This window comes from Tyto alba, unplaced genomic scaffold (genome assembly GCF_018691265.1).
Source record: "Tyto alba isolate M040663 unplaced genomic scaffold, T.alba_DEE_v4.0 Super-Scaffold_34, whole genome shotgun sequence".
Classification (NCBI taxonomy): Eukaryota; Metazoa; Chordata; class Aves; order Strigiformes; family Tytonidae; genus Tyto; species Tyto alba.
Genome location: NW_024881309.1, coordinates 6,366,552 through 6,385,886, shown reverse-complemented (window position 1 = coordinate 6,385,886; position 19,335 = coordinate 6,366,552). Strand labels below are relative to the sequence as shown.

General features: G+C 52.8%; 1 protein-coding gene across 2 annotated transcripts in view; it reads left to right on the top strand.

Annotated features, from left to right (window-relative positions):
- Window positions 1-429: 429 nt before the first annotated feature.
- Window positions 430-19,335, top strand: part of ZMAT4 (zinc finger matrin-type 4) — an 83,937-nt gene continuing 65,031 nt past the window's right edge. For both annotated transcript variants that reach the window (XM_042801510.1, XM_032999338.1), the window contains exons 1-2: window positions 430-589; window positions 19,137-19,238. In XM_042801510.1, coding sequence (XP_042657444.1) covers window positions 19,137-19,238 — 102 coding nt within the window. In that variant the 5' untranslated portion in view covers window positions 430-589. The remainder of the gene's footprint in view (window positions 590-19,136; window positions 19,239-19,335) is intronic.

Sequence of the window (19,335 nt, the reverse complement as noted above, 5' to 3'; positions counted from 1 at the left end):
GGGCGGGTGCCTGCAGCACAGGGCATGCTCGCTCCATAAATCCAGGGTACTGAAATAAGCATGTCCACTGCAAAAGTATGAATCTGGAAGTAAATACGTTCCCCCTGGAGCCTATGATACCCTTCACCGCCTCTGCCCTGCAAATCAGATTCGCGCATCCTTGTATTTTCACAGTGAGGAAAGTCCTTCTCAGGTGCTCTGATTTAGGCTGCCGGGCAGCTCTGCCTTCCCCGAGCCTGCCCCAGACCGGGGCCTGTCGGGCCGTGGGAGCTGGTCCTGGGGAAGCTCGGGCTGACAGTGGGAGCTGGGTGCGGAGGGAGCCTGCGGGGACCGGTGCAGCCTTGCGGAGCGCGGCGGAGCCAATCGCTGCTGCTAGGGGTGGAGCTGGAGCGGCAGCCGAGCATCGCCCAGCGCCTTCCCCGCGCAGTTGGCCTGGGCTGCTGGGAGAGCTGCTCGGGGAGAGGAGAGCCGAGCTCGCAGCTCCAGCGTGCGCCTTCCCGGGCAGCATCACTGGGGCAGCATCGCTGGGGCAGCATCGCTGGAGCAGCCCCGCTGCCCTCGGCGCATCAGCCCCGCTGGCGGCACGAAGGTACTGACCCATCCCGGCCGGCTTGCGCGTGGCTTGTTGCTTGAATCTGTTGATTAGAGTTGGAGGAAAGTTTACGGGGAAATCAGAGCTGTTTAACAACGGTGTTTGTGGGAGGTGATCCGCCGCACTCTCTGGGATCAGCTGCCAGGCGTGGTGAGGCTGCCGGCGCGGTTTTGGTGCTGCAAGCGCTGCTGCGGAGGGGGAGCCCGTGGTGGGGGGCCCGACCTGGCACCCGCTGCTGGGGAGCTGGTGCCTGTGCTGGCTCTGCCACCCCCGGACCCGCAGTGGGAAGTCAGAGGTGATCCGTGTATGCTGTGCGAGAGGACTAGCCCCGTGCGGGGCTTTAGAATATTTTCCTGGTGGAGTTTTCAGTGAACGCTGCACCCACCCGTGAGCCAGTGGCCGCAGCCGGGCAGGCCTCTGGGTGTGAGTGTCCCCTGAGAGACAGCCCCTGTGCCGAACGGTGAGTGCAAGCTCGGGGTGCTTCTGCTGAATGGACCCTGCGCAGGTGTCCCCACAGTCCAGCGTGGGGACAGGAGCTCCCGGGGCTGCGGGGTGTGAACATGGATGTCTGCAGATGCAGGAAAACAAGCCTGTTCTCTCTGTTGTTTGGGAAGTTTGGAGAACTTCCCAAGTCAGCACTGCTTAAAGAGCAAAAGCAGTTTCCAAGGAGGCAGCTGAGCACAGGGGGCTGGGGCTGCTGTCCCTGGGGACATCCCTGACCCGACTCACTGCAGCACCCACGGAAAGGCAGCTGCCAGCCTGTAAGGCTGCTCATCCCCAGCAAGGGGGGATCGGTCTGTGCATCTCCGTGGGGCTGGCTGACCCCACGTGTTGCACGGGAGCCGTCCGTAGGTCTGAGAGTCTAAGCAGAAGCTCTTCCTTATGCAGCACGAGCGAGGTGACTGCTGCTTTGGGCTGCGTGAAGGATCTCTAGTAACTGACCCTTGAGCTGCCTGAATTGCTGACGACCTGTATCCACTGATTAGTGATACCAGACCTGGGCAGTGCCCCCTCAGTTCCTGATGTTAAACATGCTCTGATTGCTGCCCTTTGGGCAGCCACACACTCCTTCTGCCCTCCTCTGATGTTGAAGTGACCTTAGCGTGCAGTAATGGGTGAAGAACAAGGTTTGCAAAGCCTTGAGGAGACAGTTAAAAATCACCAGTCTGCATTTTCTGCATGAGACTGTGCTGTTGGCTCTTGCATGAGCACGTGCAGTCCATCTGCAAAACACAAACAACCGGCTCCTCTGAAATGTAAGAGGTGAGCAGGGGGATGCTGCTGGAGATGGGCAGCTTGGAAAGGGGGACACTGGGCAGAGGGGTTTCAGCCTTGGGGCTCTCGTTGTTCCATAGGAAAGGGACAGTGACCTGAAGCATCTCCTGCCACCTCTCTTTGCAGTGTGCTGTGGGGCAGGCAGTGGCAGGGACTTGACACACAATTTTGTAAGAGGTATTTTGGTAAAGGTTCTAGACAGTGACTCATCTACTGTAGGAAGGGACAGGGATGGGGGGGCAGCAGAGGAGCTTTCTAGAGTAAAAATGGGTCTTTCCCCCTAATTTTATCAGAAGCAGGAAGGAAGGAATCCTTTATTACTCCCAGAGCAGTGTAGACATGTCTATTATAAACCTCCTAATCCCAGTGTCCCTGCACCTGCTCTGGCACCTCCTGCATCCCTTTTCCTGGGGACGATCCTGCCTTCTGTCACATCCTGGCATGGGACTGTTCTAAAACTTGGATTGATTTCCACCTGCCCCGATTGATTTTTATCTGATCATTCTTAGTCACTTCCGAGTCACTCCAGATAATTAATCCTTGTCCTTACAGTTTGTGCCACATTTCAGTGTGTACCTGGCTGACTCGAGTGTGCACATTTCAGAAGTCGCTTCACTTGTCTCTGAGCTCTACTGTCCTAACTTTTGTCCTGCATCCAGCCTTCTTCCCTCAGGCTTTTCTGCCCTGCTGTCCTCTCCTGTGCTGAAAAGCCCAGAGGAGGCGGAGTGCTGCTGCGTTTCCACTTTCCCAGGTGTGCTACAGAGCACATACGACACCTCTGACAGGCCTCTCAGGTATTCACAGCATTGCTGACTAGCCCTTCTTGAAAAGGTGTTGTCTATGTATGGGGATGTTTTGCTGATATTTGCCTGAATCTGGTTTATTTGCTGCTTCCAGTTTGCAAAGGAATTGGTGCAGCCAGTTGATCCTTGCTGACTTAGCATCTTACTCCCAGTGAGCAGCCCAGCTTTCTCTCTCTGGGGGATTTATGTCACTGCACCACTGAACTCCCCAGATTTGCCTGGAAATGCTGGTGGCCAGTCTGGTCCGTCTATGGATTTATCACCCCTCTCTGCAGGGGTTTTGCTGTTGAGGGGAGGCAAAGTCCTCAAGCACACCAGCAAACAGCCTTACGTAGGGTCAGTGATCAAATGTAGACAGTAATAGTGGGGATTTTTAGAGAATTATTCCTTTGCAAGAAGCAACTTTTGACCAAAAGTCAGCGTCTTTTTCAGACCCGTGGGTGTCTAACCAGACCTCTTTTCGTTGCGAGGCGTTCTTCAGGGTGGGGAGGGTTCCCAGAAGCCCCTCGAGATCACCACAGGGTCTGAGATGGCCAGGAAGGGCCGGGGCTCCCGGGGCTGGTCCTGCCTGATCCTGGCACCGGGTGGCCCAGGCACTGTCAGGTCTGGCTGTCTCGCTTTATCTGGGTTAAGCTCCCAAGGAAAGAGGTGTGACTTGAGATCCAGAACTGGTTTGAGAGATCAGAACTGGGCCAATTTCTAGGCCAAAATGGGGCCGCTCGTGTTCCCAAGGGTGGATTTGGGTACAGAAGCAGATGAAGGTCAAGACTCCCACCTCCCTCCGTTTCACAGGTGCCTTCCTTGGCTGAACGCAGAGGGGGTGGCTGTCTCCCTGACAGCTGCCGGGCAGGTCGTGGGACATATGGAAGCTTTATTATTCCTTACGAAGTGTGAAAAACACCTCTTGCTGAAAAGTACTGGAGTTGCGTAGTGCAGACGGGGCTGCCCCCAGGAATAGCAGCAGCCTCAGGAAATGAGGAGGAAGGCTTTCCTCCACACCATGCCATCTCCTCCTCTGCAGAGAGCACTTATTGTGTCTGCATCCCCTGAAGGAGGGTTTAACAGAGCCAGGCTTTGCTGTGTCGGCTTTGCAGCTGTGACCTTCAGGCAGCTTGTGGATGAGACTGGAGAGGCACTGGCTTAATGGGACGGTGCATCTTTGTCCCTTTGTTTCAGTTCTGCAATTTCTCAGGCACTTTGGCAGCACACTCGATGTGCCAAGCGCTCCTTTCCAGACTTGCCGGGCTGGTGGGGGGGCCAGCCCAGGCCATGCCCACCTGTGCCACCGTGGGCTGCTGAAGGATCCCTGTGCTCTGCCCAGGACGCAGCAGAGACTGATGCCCAAAGGGCATCCTGCTCCTCTCTGCAGTGTACTTGAGCAATTTGGTTAAGTGGGTGCTTATCTATAGGCATATATGTTGGTAAGTTCAAAAAGTCAAGAGGAATTAAAATCATATTTTTCTGGGCTGTGGCTTTTGTAGGAGCTGTGTATAGGAAAAGAAAAGGTTTTCCAGGGTTGTTCATGCTGCGCTGTCTGCTTGTGCCTGCTGAGCCTGGCTCTTGAACAAGAGCATTTGGGTCTTTGCGTTTCTGGTCACCTTGCAACAGACACGGGCAGTGATTTCTGTTCTCCCTTCTTTTGCACCTTGTTCTGCTGACAGCTGCATTTCTCCTCAGCTTCAAGGTGTGAATGCTTCTACCTGCCACCACCTTCTGCTCCTGCAGAGCAGGAGATGGCATTTTGCAGGGGACCGGGGGGGAGCCATGCCATTCGCTTCTTTGTTTATTAATTAGGAAGAAATAAAGTTGTAGAGAGATCAGATTTTCAGAAAGACCCAGAGTTCCAGAATGCTCCCAGAGGATAGATCCCTAATTGCTCTCTAATTGCATTAGAATTTAATTTGTTGTTGTTTTTACTGTAATGTTGCCATTTTTCTTGACAGCTTGCTTTGTTTCATTAACTAGAAATGGTTGGAGATGAATATTCTCAATATTAAAACTTGTCTGTTGTGCAATGCTTGACAGCTTTTAGCCCTTTAATGGGCTGGCAGGGGATGCCGGTGGCTTAGCCCGCCTGCGGGGCTCCCCGTGCGGGGGGAGTCATGCGTGTGGCACAGCGTTCGCCCCGTGACAGCATTTCTCCCGTGTGTGCAAGGTTCGGTCCTGAGAGTTTCTGCAGGACTTGGCAGATCTGGTGGCACCGAGTCAAGGGTCTGTCATCCTGCGAGGGAGGCGGAGTTGGTCCCCCCGGGCAGCGTTACTGCGGGCGCCTGTGGGGTGGTCGCCGGCCCCGCACCCCTGCGGGGTCCTGGGGTGCTGCCCTCGTGCTGGGCAGAGGTGCTGAGCGGGGCGCGGGCGCGCGGCAGGAGGGAGAGGGCTCGCACCCCTTGCGAGGGGCTGGCTCTCGGGCTGGAGCTGCTTTTGGGGGGAGGTGGTGGCTGCAGGTGGGTGCACGGTGGGGGGGCGAGGGCTGCCGTGGGAGACCACCGTGTCCCACCTGGGGCGCGTGTTGGGTCCAGCCCCGCCGCCCCTCGGCATCTGGGGGACGAGGGGGAAAGCAGAAGGCGAGTGGTGGTTGCTGTCCTCCTCCCAGGACACGGCAAAAAGCCGAGCCGAGCTTGCCCCAGAGCGGTTCAGGAGCAGCAGCGCTTCAAAGGGCTCGTTTAATCCATTTCTCCAGAGCATGGAGGGGGAGCGGGTCTGGAAATGCAACTGGGAAGCTTCAAAAAGGGCTTTCAGGAGCTTCATTTGGAAAGCGATAGGGGAGAATAATATTGCTCCATTTAATTTCAAAGCAGAAATATATTTATTTTGTCTCGTTAAAGGGGAAATGGGGTAGAAGATGTAGTTAAGCTTAGACCTGCTTCTTGCCAATACATGTTTGTTGGTGAAACAAATCATCAAGGCAGAAGAGTATAAGTAAACCTTTCCATTCTCTCAGCCTCTGCATTAGATAGCCTAGAGGTGTCACCTGTCTCCCCTTTTGATCTGTTTGCTTATATATCACACCCATATTGCTCATGTGTGTATCTCACAGGGTACCCGAACAAGTCTCCGACTGTCCGTGAGCTGGGTGTGATGGAGCTGCATGCACAGTGCTCAAAAAGCAGTATCAACACTTGGAGACGCAGGCAACTGCATTGTGAACTTAAAACTGCTCCTAAATTTGATCCAGCCGCTTAAAAACAGTGGGTGGACTTGGTGGCAAAGTGAGGCATTGGTATTTAAAGCTGTCTTGAAGGGTAGAGCCATAGACATGACACCCAGCAGCTAGCTGTGAATGAGACATGTGCTGGTTTCAAAATTATATAAACGGGAAAAACTCTGAGCACTGGATCTGCAGCACCCAGAGTGGCTTGTCAGAAACCCCAGGAGCAGGCTGGAATTGAGCACCCGCTGCTTTTGAAGCCGTAAATTAGCCGGTTAAACCCTTCGTCGTATGGGATGCTGTACAAGCTCCTCTATTATTTGAAATATAATAAGCACATACGAGCTGATGGTATGAGCAAGAGGGGCAGAAGCTGGCGCGGCCTCCGTGCGTGGCTACGGCGTCGGGGCTGTCACAGCGCGGGTGCCGGCCGGTGGCCAGAGCCCGCGGTCGGCCCCGGTCGCAGCGTGGAGATGCTGCCCGTCGCGCCCGTGCCCCCAGCGCTCTGGGTGAATGAGACTGGAATGATCAGCAGGATTTTTCCTTCCCACCGTACAAGAAAAACGAGTCGAAGTGTTCACGTGTGCGTGCCCGTGCCCCTGCGTGTCGGGCAGCCGAGGGGGCTCCGTGGCTAGCTCTCACGACAGCGGGGTGGCCACAGGTCTGTCGTGGTTCTTCGCGGCCGGAGCATCTCCCGTGGCCTCGCTGTGTGCGTGGGGGTGGCCGGGACACGCTGCGGTCACAGTGCCCACGAGCGGCGCCTGTGACCCACAGTCGGAGCCAGGCTGAACCCCGGAGCGTTTCACCGCTCTCAGCTGTAACGCGCACCACGGGACGCTGGTGTCGTCCACCTCCACGCTGACCACCTCTGAGCTTTACAGTGTCTTGGCTTCAGTGCCAGCAAGGGGCAGAGGCAGCCAGAGTTTAGCTTGACTTAAAATGAAACCTAATTAATCAGTTTTGTGGTCTCCATCCTACAGTATCACTGGTGATAGTGTCAAGACGATAACTGTGGATCCAACAGCTCATCTGAAAATACTAAGTGATTATACAAGTTTATGACAATATTATTTCCTGCCGCCAGAGATCCTTCACGATACTACTAATTGTAGCAATAATTAATCTGTCTAATTTTCAAGCACACGGCTGTAGTTCACAGGAGTCTGGCAGGGACAGGAGCCACACAGAGTATGGGGACCTGTTATTTTCTCTATTAATTGTCAGACATTCTCACTGCAATTTCAGCTTGCTGTGTGGACGCGAAGAGGTGCCGGGCTGCAGCCTCCCGCGTTCTGAGGGGCTGCCCTCGCCCGCTCCTGGGGGTGCTGGCTCCCCCCGGCACAGCCTGGGGGGGCTCACGGGGGGTCCTTGGGCAGTGCTTGGGGGGGGCGTGAAGACAGAGGGACATGAGGAGCCGGTTTGCAGTGCACCACTCCAACACCGGGCAAGAAGTGGTATTGCAAAGCCGGATGGAACCAAGTTCTCGGTGCCATCTACAGTTATCTTTGCTAATTTGTATTTATGAAATTCTTCAGGATTTTCACAGTCTCTTTCTGCAATGCAGGCTGTTTTTTTATTTCAGGCTTTTTCAAATTACCAGGCTCTGTATGGTTTCAGAGCAAGCTCTGTTGCTGCCTGTGCTGGGAGGTCATGGGGCTGTTTCATATCATCTCTGCCAGTTGATGCAGATCGTGGTGAACCCCATTACATTCAATCTTCTCCAGAATAAGTCATGTTTTAATGGGCGTTTCAGTCTCATCTGGCTCTGATCATACCAGGTGATGCTCCACGTTGGGAATTTGGTGCTAACTGATGGATGCTTTCCTGTTTCTTAGAAATCTTCTACTGCCAGGTCTTGACCTCTTTGCTTCTGGTAGGTGGTATAGCCAAGACGTCTCTTCAGTCTGCTTTTTTGGAGAAGTCTGCCCCTTTTCAGAAGTTTTGGATCTGTGTGCACCTGATACAAAGGTATTTTCCTGCCCCTATCAAATCACAGGGATCTTTTTTGGTCCTCTCTAGTGAGAAAGGAAGGCTGGTGGCCATGACTGAGGATAACTTGCAAACCCCACTTTGCAAACTGATGTTGTAATGAAACACATTAACTTGTTCTGATGCCTTTCTATTGCTTCTTGGTACCAGATGCCTAATAAATACTGTAGGAATAGGAGTCCCCAGCCTATTCAAAGAGAGGGAGGCCTTCCCAAACCCTGGAGTCAGAGCCAGGAAGGAGCAGTTGGTGCCCAGCCTGGAGCGTGCCTGACTCCAGCCCTTCTGCAACAGCAGTTTTATTTCTCACTGATAAAAATAGAATAGTCTGCATTTCTGGAGACCCTTTCACACACGGAGCTGGAGCATTACAATGGGCATTGATGAACCATTGCTCATCTGTTGGTAAGGGACAGAACAGCCTTGTGAGTTTTTTTCCAGAGGGGAAAATAAAGCATGAATTATCTGAGTGGCTTGCTGAAATGCTCCCAAATACAAGGCAAGTCTGACATAAAACTTAAAAGTCCAGAATGCTTCTGCGCCATGTGGATGAGCATGGGAGATGCTCCTGCTTCTTAGAAGAGAACAAATGTGAATGCAAGCAAAAGAAGCGTTGTGCTTTTTACTTTTTAAATCAGGGATGGACAAAGAAAAAGAAAAGACTGTAGGAGAGAGGTAAATGTTTTATGTTTTACTTAAGATAAAGCTCCTTGTTTGCTGTTGCACACATAGCTAATTGACAGATTACACGATGATATGAAGAAGTTTAATGAAATCTGCTGATACCCTTTAGAGGATGTGGAATTTGGATGTGCAATTAAATTAGGCTGGGGTTTAGCTGCTTCATGCTAACCAGGGGACTTAAACACAAAGCATTTGCATTCCTGGTGTCTTGTTTCTAAATCATTTCATTGATTACAAAAAGCTCTGCTATAGCAGAGGAGCTGTAGCGGAAGGGAACAGAGTCCATCAATCATTACAAGTAGGGAGGGTTCCTGGCCAACGCTGCTTGGCTGCCTCGGGGAGACCTGGACTCCTATAAATCCTCACCGGGTGGCACTCGGTGAGGCAGCTCCGCTGGCAAATATTGGATGTGTCGCTGAGAGACGAAGGACTGTGCCAGGGAGGGGAGAGGAGCTCGGCCCCCGCGGGAGCTCGGGTGTCGGTGAGCACAACCGGGAGCATCTCTGCTTCTGCTGTCGCTAACTTCGTTAACCTTTGCTGGGCAAGGAGCTTTTAGTACTGTTGGCAAACAAGCAGTGACATTAAACTGATTCAGTGTTAGTGCTGTTGAGGCTGAAGCTGGTTTTGGTAAGAGGTGCTGTAGCTTAGCCAGCAAGGCCAGCGTGCAAGCTTTTATCAAGGAATCCTGTATTAAAATAAGCCCCCATCAGTGATGGACAGATTTGTTCTCTGAAGGCTTCTTCTAAGCTAATTGCCACCTTACATGGCTTTGCCTCTTGGGTTTCTGAGCTGAAGCTGATGGGGAATGATAAACCCTGATTATGCAAAGTACTAGAGGCTACAAGCTACAGGCACGGGATTCAGCTTGACTCGCTTCCTACTCTTTTGTACTTTATTAGGGAGCCACAGGAAAAAGTAGGTCCTGCTTATCCAAAAATAAATGTGGCGTCCTGACTGTAATTGCAGAGAAAGGCTGCGCGGGAGCCGCTCGCTGGCTTCTCCCCCCGCGCCAGCTCCTGCTGCGGCGCAGCCCTGGCTGCGACCTGTGGGGCAGGGACCGGGAAGGGCAGCGGCATCACCCCCAACTTCCAGGGTGCCCACAGCCTGGCAGCGCAGACCACACTCTGGGGAGGCTCAGAGACTATTTATGCATCTTTTTGTGAGAAACCACCGTTTCCATAGCAACCACGAGCATCACATGGTAACCCTGGCTCTGCAGCATGTGAGCCCGCAAGGCGCCTCGCTGCACCCCGTGCTCCCGGCCCCGCGATGCCCCGGCACCGTGCGGGTCTCTGGGGGGTTGCGGAGTCCTTGGGGAGCGTGAGTCCCCAGAGGTGCCGGGGCAGCATCCCGCTCATGGCTGGGGGCACCGTGAGAGCTGCCAAAAATGCATCCCTGGGTGGCAGGGGTGGGTGGGAAGAAGCGTGGAGGGGGGGAGCAGTGGGAGGATTTAAAAAGGGAGGCACGCAGGAGGGAAAGGAGAGGGTACCAGGGCTTTGTGCCAGGCTGTGTCAGACCAGGCTTCCTCCCCAGGCCAGGGTTTAGTCGAGCAGAATCTGTTTCTGCAGGGAGGTGCCAGCAGCTGCCACGTCCCGGGCCAGGGTACCTCGTTTCTTGCCCATACCAGCCCTCTGCATCCCAGCACAAGCGAGTCCCTCCCCTCTGCCATCTCACTACATCAACCCCTCCATCTCGGAGTGCAGCCTCTGCTGAAGCCTGTACCGTTCTGTTTTAACCCCTTCTTTCAGGAGGGTTCTGGGCCGTCTCTGCTGCTAAGGGGCTGAGCTCTGCCACCCAGCTGTGCTGGAGTGAGTGCCAGAGCCCCGTCCTTGAGGTGTGCAGGATGCAGAATCAATGCCCTGAGGCATGAAATGTGATTGCTCTTTGTTCAGTTCCTACAAACTCTATTAAAGCTCTCACAATATATCAATCTTCTTTTTAAAATATATTTTTATTCAAGTCAGCACATGTTTGGAATTAAATCCTGCCACACGGTGTAGTGTGAATAATTAGAACAATTCCTGTGTATAACCGGATACACACATTTGTAGGAAGGGATGGTGCCACTCTCAGAATTGCGGTGTAGCTCCCTTTAAACTTGGCAGCATCCTTCCTTCATCACCCCCCGAGGCAATTTGTGTCACGGAGGGCTTGCTCTCTGCTGCAGGCACAGGTCTTTGCTTTGCTCCCTAAATCCACCCGCCTGTAATCTCCCAGGCTCGCCCTTTGTTCCCACCTCAGGCAGGCAGTAGGTCGAGAAGGCAGGGGCTGGATTTTGCTGCCACGCGTGAGCTCGCGTCTCGGTCGCCTGCTCCCGTGCCGGGTGGGTGCTGAGCTTTGCAGCATGGTGCTGGTTAGGGGATGCAGAGCACCCTGTGCCCGGAGCCTGGGCCTCGCTGCTTTTCTGCCTGCCAGGCATCATCTGCCCCTCGAGGCTTCCCGCTGGCCAGAGGGCACTGCTTTCCCTGATGTGTTCATCAGTTCTTTTCTTGCTTGCTTCTGCTATTTATAAACGGTGCCTCGGTGACGACTGTGATGAGGTGAGGAGGTGGGAACATCTGGCAGTCGTTGTCCTGCCCCCACTCAGGAGTCTCAGGGGAATTCAGCGAGACATCCCTGGTGAGATCCTGCTCCCACGGCTGAATCCCACGCAGAGGAGCATGCAACCAGTCCCCTTTTCCCCGTGCCTGCTCTCGTGGTCCCGTGGGGCATTTCTGGCCCCTTTTTGTGGAGCAGGACCGTGATCTCCCAGCGTGGGGGAATGAGCACCAGCACGACGTGGGAGCTGTGTTGCTCCTTTCAACATCATCATCTCCATTCGTTGAGAGGACCCTGTTGCTGTCTGAGTGTCCCTTAGTGCTGGCAAACATCAAGAAGCAGGTCCCAGCAAAGGAGAAATTTGGAATTTGGCTTCTTACTCTGGGGGAGGTTGTGCAGAGTTGGGTGTCTGGGGTGCTCAGGTTGAGACTCGTCTGCGCTGAGGCTCCATCTCCCTTGTGCTGCTCTCTGCAGCCTCTCCTCTGTGTTTTGACACATGCAGCAGACATGTGCAGGATGTCTCCTGCTCCCCAGCTCATGCCACACACAATCTTGCTCTGATTTTCAAGGCTCCAATAAAGCGTGTCAAAATGCATCAAAGGCTGAATGCAGAACCGAAGCAAATTGACTGTGGAGAGGATTTCAGGAATGGAGGGAGTAGGGAGATAGCAGATAAACCCCAAACCAAAAAAAAATTGCAGGGAAGGTGAGGTGTGGCAGATGTACAGCACAGCTGGCAGGACATGGAGTATTTTTGGTTTGCCAGGAGAACGGGAAAAACTGAAAATAGCATGCACATCTTCCGAAGATGTGGCTCATAGCGAGCTCTTCGTGGATAAGGACGCTGCCACCGTCACCTCCGGGACGCGGGATTATCCAGGCTCCGTTACGTCGCTCACTGGCGAGGGCCCCGTCCCACCCCCTGGGCTGGGGGGGGGAGCGAGCAAATTCAGGGGCTGGTACGGGCGGGGGCCGCCGGGGGCTGCGGATTCGGGCTCTGGGCCCGGGCTCAGGGTGGGCTGCACGGGATCCCGGCGTCACTGGGGGCCGGGGCGTCCCGTCCTGCCTGCTCCCTGGTGTCCTGCTCCGGGGAGCTGCCCCGGCCCCGTGGTCCCGGCGGTGCTCTCCGTGCCAGGACGCTGCCGTCGTCTCCAGCACCCAGAGCGCTCCTTTCTCAAGGAGATAAAAGCAGAACTGCACTAGTGGAGCAGGCTCAACCATCCATCACGCTGATAGTGCTGGGAAATGAGGCACTTCAAAAGGCAGTATTTTGCATTTCTTCAGATGCCTTGTTGTAAGTGCAGTGACAGAGTTGCCGAAAGCACATTAATTATTAGTAAAGACTTTTTTTCTTTTTACTGCAAGACAAATTAAACAACAGAAGAAAACAGGAAGTGTTACATGAGATGTTAATCCATGGGAGAGTGACAGCAGTAAAAGCCACAAATAATTCATAGCATGAAAATCAGGACGTTTAATTTTTGGCTGCTTGTTTGCATTTGGCATTCGTGCACATGCTCTGTTGCCACTTCTCTGGTGCTCCAATATGGAGGTTTCAGAAGCTGTTAATTCTGGGGAAGGTGATTAAGGCCCTTGAGAGTAAATTGGATAAAGGACCACAATTTTTTTTCTTTCCTCTTGACTGGAAGACACCAAGTTGCTGAATTCAGTGCCTTATTGTATAGCGCTTCTTGTCCTTGATTGTACAATAGGAAATGTGACTCTGTGGAGAGATTCCTGGTGCATCGCAACAAGGAGGTGATTGAAGGAGCACCTTGGTGTCAAGGCTTGGGCCGTTCGATAGATACCCCTTGGTTAAATGATGGTGCAAAGGCAGTTTTCTTGTACCAGCCGATGATCTTGGTGCGGCTGCTCTGGGTCCGCACACACGTGGGAGTGACTTTGCCCCGGTGTCGTTGCAGGCAGGGGAGCGGGTCCGAGCTGTCTTGCGGAAAGCAGCCCTGGAGGTTGCTCCCTCAAACATGGTAGCAGTGTTTGGGCGAGGGCTGGGGGGGGGAGCAATCTGGCACTGAGAAGCAGTGATTTTAAAAAATTAAAAAAAGTTCAATCAGAAAGGCAGAAATGTAGCTGGAAGCAACCAGTGGGAGGCACAGCCCGCAGGGACGTGGGGAGAGTTTCCTCTCGGAGCGTGGCGAGGCAGTGCCCGAAGCGGGGGAGAGGGGCTCGCCTCTCCCGCTCGCCTTTGGGCATCTTGCACAGGTCACTGCCACCTTCTGCTCTTTGCACAGGTCACTGCCACCTTCTGCTCTTTGCACAGGTCACTGCCACCTTCTGCTCCTTGCACAGGTCACTGCCACCTTCTGCTCCAAGTCCCGAGGGCTGGGTGGGAAGAGGTCGGGTGTGCGGGTCTGTGGTCGCAGCAGCTGAGTCAGCAACTTCTGGGCTGTCTGCCTGTAACTTTTATCCTTGTACCTGACGCAAGTGTTGTAAAGTTTAGACAATGGTCACCCAGGGACCTGGCTGTGATCTCGGGTTTAGATCCTTCATTTGCTGTCTCTGCTGAGCACGTCCCCTCCCGAGCTGTTGCTCCAGGTGCCGCGGGATCTGCCGGTGCGGGCACTTGCGAGCAGCGCAGGAGGAGCGTTTGGAAAAGCTGCAAGCCGTCTGCTTCTGACAACAGGCTGGTTAGGCGAGGGATGGTGCTGCATTTTCAAACTCCCTACACTGACATGACATGAAGTTATCTGCAGCTTCTCAGGATTTTCATGGTTTTCTGCTTATTGTCGAAATACAGAAATAATCGACAGTGAACAATACCAAGGGTAGTCTGTGAACTGATACAAAAGGCAAAACTTGAAATTAGAAAAGCTGTCTTATTCATGTTTGTCATGTACTCTGGAGTCTTTGCTACCAGTCGTGTAGTTTCCTGTTATTAAAAGAACTTCTTTTCCTATTGACTGAGCTCATTGCTCGAAAAAAGGGGGCGATGAACTTGATAACAGGAGGTATACAACAACAAAAATAGAAGCAGCTTGCTGAGGGAAGATTGCCGGAAAGGAGATTACAACAATATTTATCAGAAACATGATGGGAAGTATTTGCTAGCAGTGACTGCGGGTTGTGCTTCTGCTCCTGCCTTGTGAGTGAGGAGCCCGAGGGTGGTCACAACAGCGAAGGGCTGCTCCAGCTCCCACCCGTCCAGCTGGTGCTCCTGACGGAGCTGAGGTCCTGAAGCAGTTTTACTGTCCTGGCTGGGTCTGGATTGCAAAAGCACTTATTGCAGGTGCACTTCCACCACTCTCCTTTGTGATAGGTACACATTCAGCATGTGTCCGTGTCTGGTGGGATTCAGTGGCATCCTTAAAAAGGAATTTGGCTTTGAATATGTCTCTAACGTCAATATGTGGATTGCTCTCCTCTAAAATTTAATGCAACTTAGTTAGCATCTTTCTAGCAGTTGCCAAAAACTGGAATCAGCCCCATCAGATTGATTTTCATTAAGCTGTTATAGACACTGAAGCTGCTGAGAAGAATCGTAGCCATATGGCACAAAGTATTTAAAACGAAGTCTCTTATGACACAGTTTGCCGTTCCTGGAGATGCTGAGCTGACATGTGCAGAGGTTACTGCTCTGAAGCAGGGAGGGGGGGCCTCGGCCCTCAAGTGCCAGCACAAGAGGCAATAATAAACCCCACTGAAAGCACACAAAGTGATCAGAGTTTGTGGTGGAGGCCCCGCTGTTCGTGTCCCCACGTGAGGAGGAGACCAAGAGTTTTAGATATTTAGACTTTGGTGTGCAGACCAAGAGCTTCTGCTCAGCTGGACGATTTGAGTCCAGCTGGCAAGGCTGCGAATTGCACTTTAATTCTTCAAATCTCAGTGAGAAAAGGCTCTGAGAGCATGCAGGGAACGTGTCCCTCCTTGGTCAGCATCTGCGGTTCTCTTCAAGGTGCGTGGTGCTTTACGGCTGCGGACATTCTCATGGCTGGTGGTGGAGAAAAACCTTCTTCCCATGCTTTTTTTTGACAAAGATGGGTTGTGTAGTGAGCATCAGCCAAAGGCTCCGGTCAGTTCTGGGGGCTGTTAGGCACTTGGAGGCAGGGAGAGTCATAGTGGAATTAAGTGATTAGAAATATATAAATATTAATTGCCTATGAACTCATTTTATGCAGCATGTCCATGCCTTCATTTCACTGCATATAACCTGGACATCCTTTTGAGGTACTGCTCTAGCCTGTTTCTTTATGAGGGAAAGTAGAGGAGTACAGAAAAAAATATATTTTAAGGAAAGCCAGGGAACCAGCTAACAGCCACCAAACATAAAAGCTTTATTGAGAGGCAGCAGGTCGCACCAGCCGCGTTTGAAGTGTCAGGAAGGGACTCTGGGCAGTGAGGCTGTGCGGGGGCTCTCCAGCAGCAGGGACACGATTAGGAGGCTGCTGAGAAGGGGAAGAGACTTTTACTCTTCTATTGCATCTGTGTGGGGACAGGTAGAAGTTTGTTTTCTCAAGTGAATAGCTGGTGCTTGAGTTTAAACGTGTTCTCAGGCTGTCTAGGTTTTAGTGGCAGCTTTGCAAGCGTGATTTGTATAAATGGGTGCTGGTGGTGGATTGCTTGTGTGGAAAGCTTCATTGCTAAGGTGAATCTATTATTTCTGTCAAAACCTTCATAATAAATTTTGCCCAAAGCAGTTATTGTTACCAGAGCTTTCTAATTATTTTAAGTAGTCAAGCTTACATATGCTTGAATCCTCTCTACAGTTTAGCCTAATATACTCCTGCAAAAGCACGAAGGAGTCTTTGCTTCCATTTATTCTCCTGTTCCTCTTCATGTCCATCCTTCACTCCTCTGCCTTGCTGTCCTTCTCATCACTGTTAAAAAGCAATGCATGCAAAAACAAGCCGCGAGACCCTGTGCTGGGATCCTGTGCACAAGGAGGACACGCAGTTACGTTTCTGCTCCCTGACAAGGGGACTCTGCCACCCTGCAAGCTGTAGCGAGCCTGGCCTTGCTGGGCTTCCCAGGGCCATGGAGAGATTTTGGTGAAGCAGGATCTCCTGCGGCACTGCTGCTCACTCGTGTGTCCGGTGTGTGAAGTCCAGCAACAAGGCCCGGTCCCCCCACGGCACTGGGGGCAGAGGGGTCGCCCCGTCCTTCTGCCGGCAGCTCAGTGAGAGCGCGGCAACTCGGAGACAGCAGTGGGACCCGCCGGGCTGTTTGAGGAGGCGAGAGCAGCCCAGCGCCCGGCCGTCCCGCTGCGGAGAGCGGGCGGGGGAGAGCTGCGCCCCGCTGCGCTGCTCGCGTGGCGGGCGGGCAGAGCAGCGGGGACCCGGGAGCGGGGCGGGAGAATGGGAGCGAAGCAGCTGCTGCCCCACGCCACGGCTCGGGGGTTTGCTGCGTGGGGAGGGAAGGGCTGTGGCGAGAGACAGCTCTTCCTTCGGGAGATGTGCTGGGTGGCGGGACGCTGGTCCTGTGCGAAGGGTGTGGATCGGGTCAGGCCATGTGCGGTGGTAGGAAAAGGCAGTTGCAGCCGAAAAGAGCCGAAGCGAGCGAGGGACTGAGCCCCTTGGTGGGGCCGTGTGGGTGCTGGTGAGCGCTGCCTGCGCTCCCGAGCCGGGGCAGAGCCACTGCCAGGTGCCAGCGCTGGCCCAGAGCTGCCCCGTGGCCTCAGCCAAGGGCCCGCGGCCACCTCGGGCGGCAGAGCTCCGGCACCGTGGCCGAAGGGCACGCGCGGTGTTGTGGTGAGGATTTGTTGCCCGTTAAAACTCTGCTCTCCGTGGCCTTGTGCAGCAGGGTGGGACCCGCCGGTACCGGAGTCCCTGCAGGGACGGCACGCTGCGGGTGCTCCCGTCGTGGGTGGCCTGTGACTCTGCTCTTGATGCGTCACTCGAGGGTCTGCCGTTCCAGAGAGACTTTATTAGGTAACTTGAATAGTTACACATGAATCACGCTGCATAACGTTCACATTGTCAGCATAATAACTGTGTTCACCTGTTGTGATGCATTACATCCTTGTGTAGTAACAATGGCATATAAAACCTAACAGGCAATATTGAGGCTAACAAATCCTATACCTGTATCAGAAGCTACTGCCTAGAGAAAAGACATTAAATCCTGTTCCTGGATAAGCCTGTTTAGCTTCTGCTGCTATAAAGGGGGGCAGACAACTCCATTCATATGCACATATGTTAGAGGCAGAATAGACTTGGGATCTGTTATCAGAGCATGAAGGGCTAAGCTAATACGTAATAAGCTGAGCAGCTTTTGATTTACTTTGATTTTTGCAATGAGAGTTTATATTGTGAGCACTGCAAACTGCATGCAAATGAAGGTGATATTACCTGCCTCTGTCTTGGTTGCTGGATTGAGGTTTAATGAGATTCTTTGGTTTGCCTTATGTCAATCTGTTGTATTTAAGTGAGATTTCTTCCCCCCACTTTATTTTGCCTTTCATGCAATTTTACAATACTGCTTGTACTTCTAAAAGGGCCTTTTGGTACCTTTGAAAGTTTCTCAATGCAGCTTTTCTCTAGACAGAGTAAATGAAGATTATTAAACCTAGGCAGATAGCAAGAGAAAACAAGGAAATGTCTTTGTAGAATCAGAGAGCAAGGGCACCAGCAGAGGAGCTCTGAGATTTGCTCCTTTTGTCTGATAGACCATGAACACCCGACTGAGCCTTTTCCTGGAGCTGGGGACAAGTCGGTCTCTCCAGGCTGGGAGCCTCTGGTGCCGACCCAGCTGCTTGTTTTCATAAAATGTGCAGGGATCTTGGTAACGCTGAGACTGCAATTCGTTTGGGGGTTCGGTGCAGCCCCCTCCAGCTCGGCAGCTCTTGCGGTGGCTGGCAGGCAGACGTGCACAGAAAACCTCATTCCCAAGGGACCGGCACCCTGGGCGCAGGACGGCGTCCGGGGAGGTTGGGGATGCTGGGGACGTCCCCAGCCCCAAGGCAGAGCGAGTGCTGCCCGGAGCTCCGCTGCACAGCCCAGCTGTGGCAGGTCTTCCTCCATCTCATTGTTTTTCTTCTAATAACTTGTTCTCATAACTTGTTTCATTTCCATGTTGGTTTTCTTCCCAATCAGTGGAGTAAACTCTGTAAAAACTGTATGATCAGTCTTCATTATGCCCAGGTTTGTTGTGATTGTGAATTAATAGACTTTATCTTGGCATTTGTCAGAAGACATTGGCCACTATTTTCCCTTTGAATTGCACTGGGTTTTTTTGCTTTTACATATGCTATCTGTGTAGCTACTTTGGTGTTTTCTGGCTCTGCCTGGGTTCAGTCTTTTACAAGCCTCAGCCTTCCTGATATGCACGTTGGTTATCGGTTCAGAGTTGGATACCTGCAATTGCTTGCCTAACAAGGAAGGTGTAAACAGAGAACTGAAGCATCGTTGTGAGCCAGATCACTCAGCAAGCTGTTTTTGTAAGTTCAGATGTCCTCGTTGGAAGTTGTGGGGAACGCACAAATATTTAAACAGCTGCCTGAGAACAGCACAGCCCAATAAATCACCCAAGCAATTTCCTTCCACATCTAAATTGAGAAATATAGCAGAACACCCTTCCAGCTTAAAAACACCTTCCTCCAGGTTGTAGTGATGTTTGCATTTTATAGAAAACTCTTTTGTGTTGTGTAACAAATGGTTAAGTGTGTTTCAAGCCACGAGTGGTATATGTTATAGCTGGTTATGTGTGTGGTATTTCTAGATATGAAATGTAATGGAGAACAACAGCCGTTTACAGCTGTAGCTCACACATTAATGTCATTCCAGAGCAGCGCGGCAGCCTGTGCCGTGTCGGTGGCCGGGGGGTGTGACGGGTTGGTGCTCCTTTCCTGCAGGCCTGGGGACAGGGACGTGCCACTGGTCCCCGGGAGATGCTGCAGGGCGAGGACCGAACGCTCGGCACTGGCTGGTTGTGCATAGACCGGGGACTCTGAATTGCAGACGTTGGGAACGTGGTAGGGACTGTCCGCGTTTCGCGTTTGCACCTGTATGAAGTTGGTTTTGTTCCCTTGTGGGGACAAGAACCGCTCGGCTCAGGCGTTGCTTTGCCCGTGTCTCTGGAGGGACCCTTTCCAAACATGCCCTGTTCTGCCCGCCTTTTGTAATTGATTCTGCTTGTCTCTTCTCTCTGCTGTGAACAGATGAAATCGTCTGACATCGACCAGGAATTATTCACTGAAAGTTACTGCAAGGTGTGCAGCGCTCAGCTGATATCCGAGTCCCAGCGCGTGGCCCATTACGAGGTAGGATGCTCTCTGGTAACCCCGCTCTGCCCGTTTCGGGCTCCTCTGTCGCTGCCTCTTCAGCGCATGTTTTACAGGGTGGTGTCAGCTACTGCCT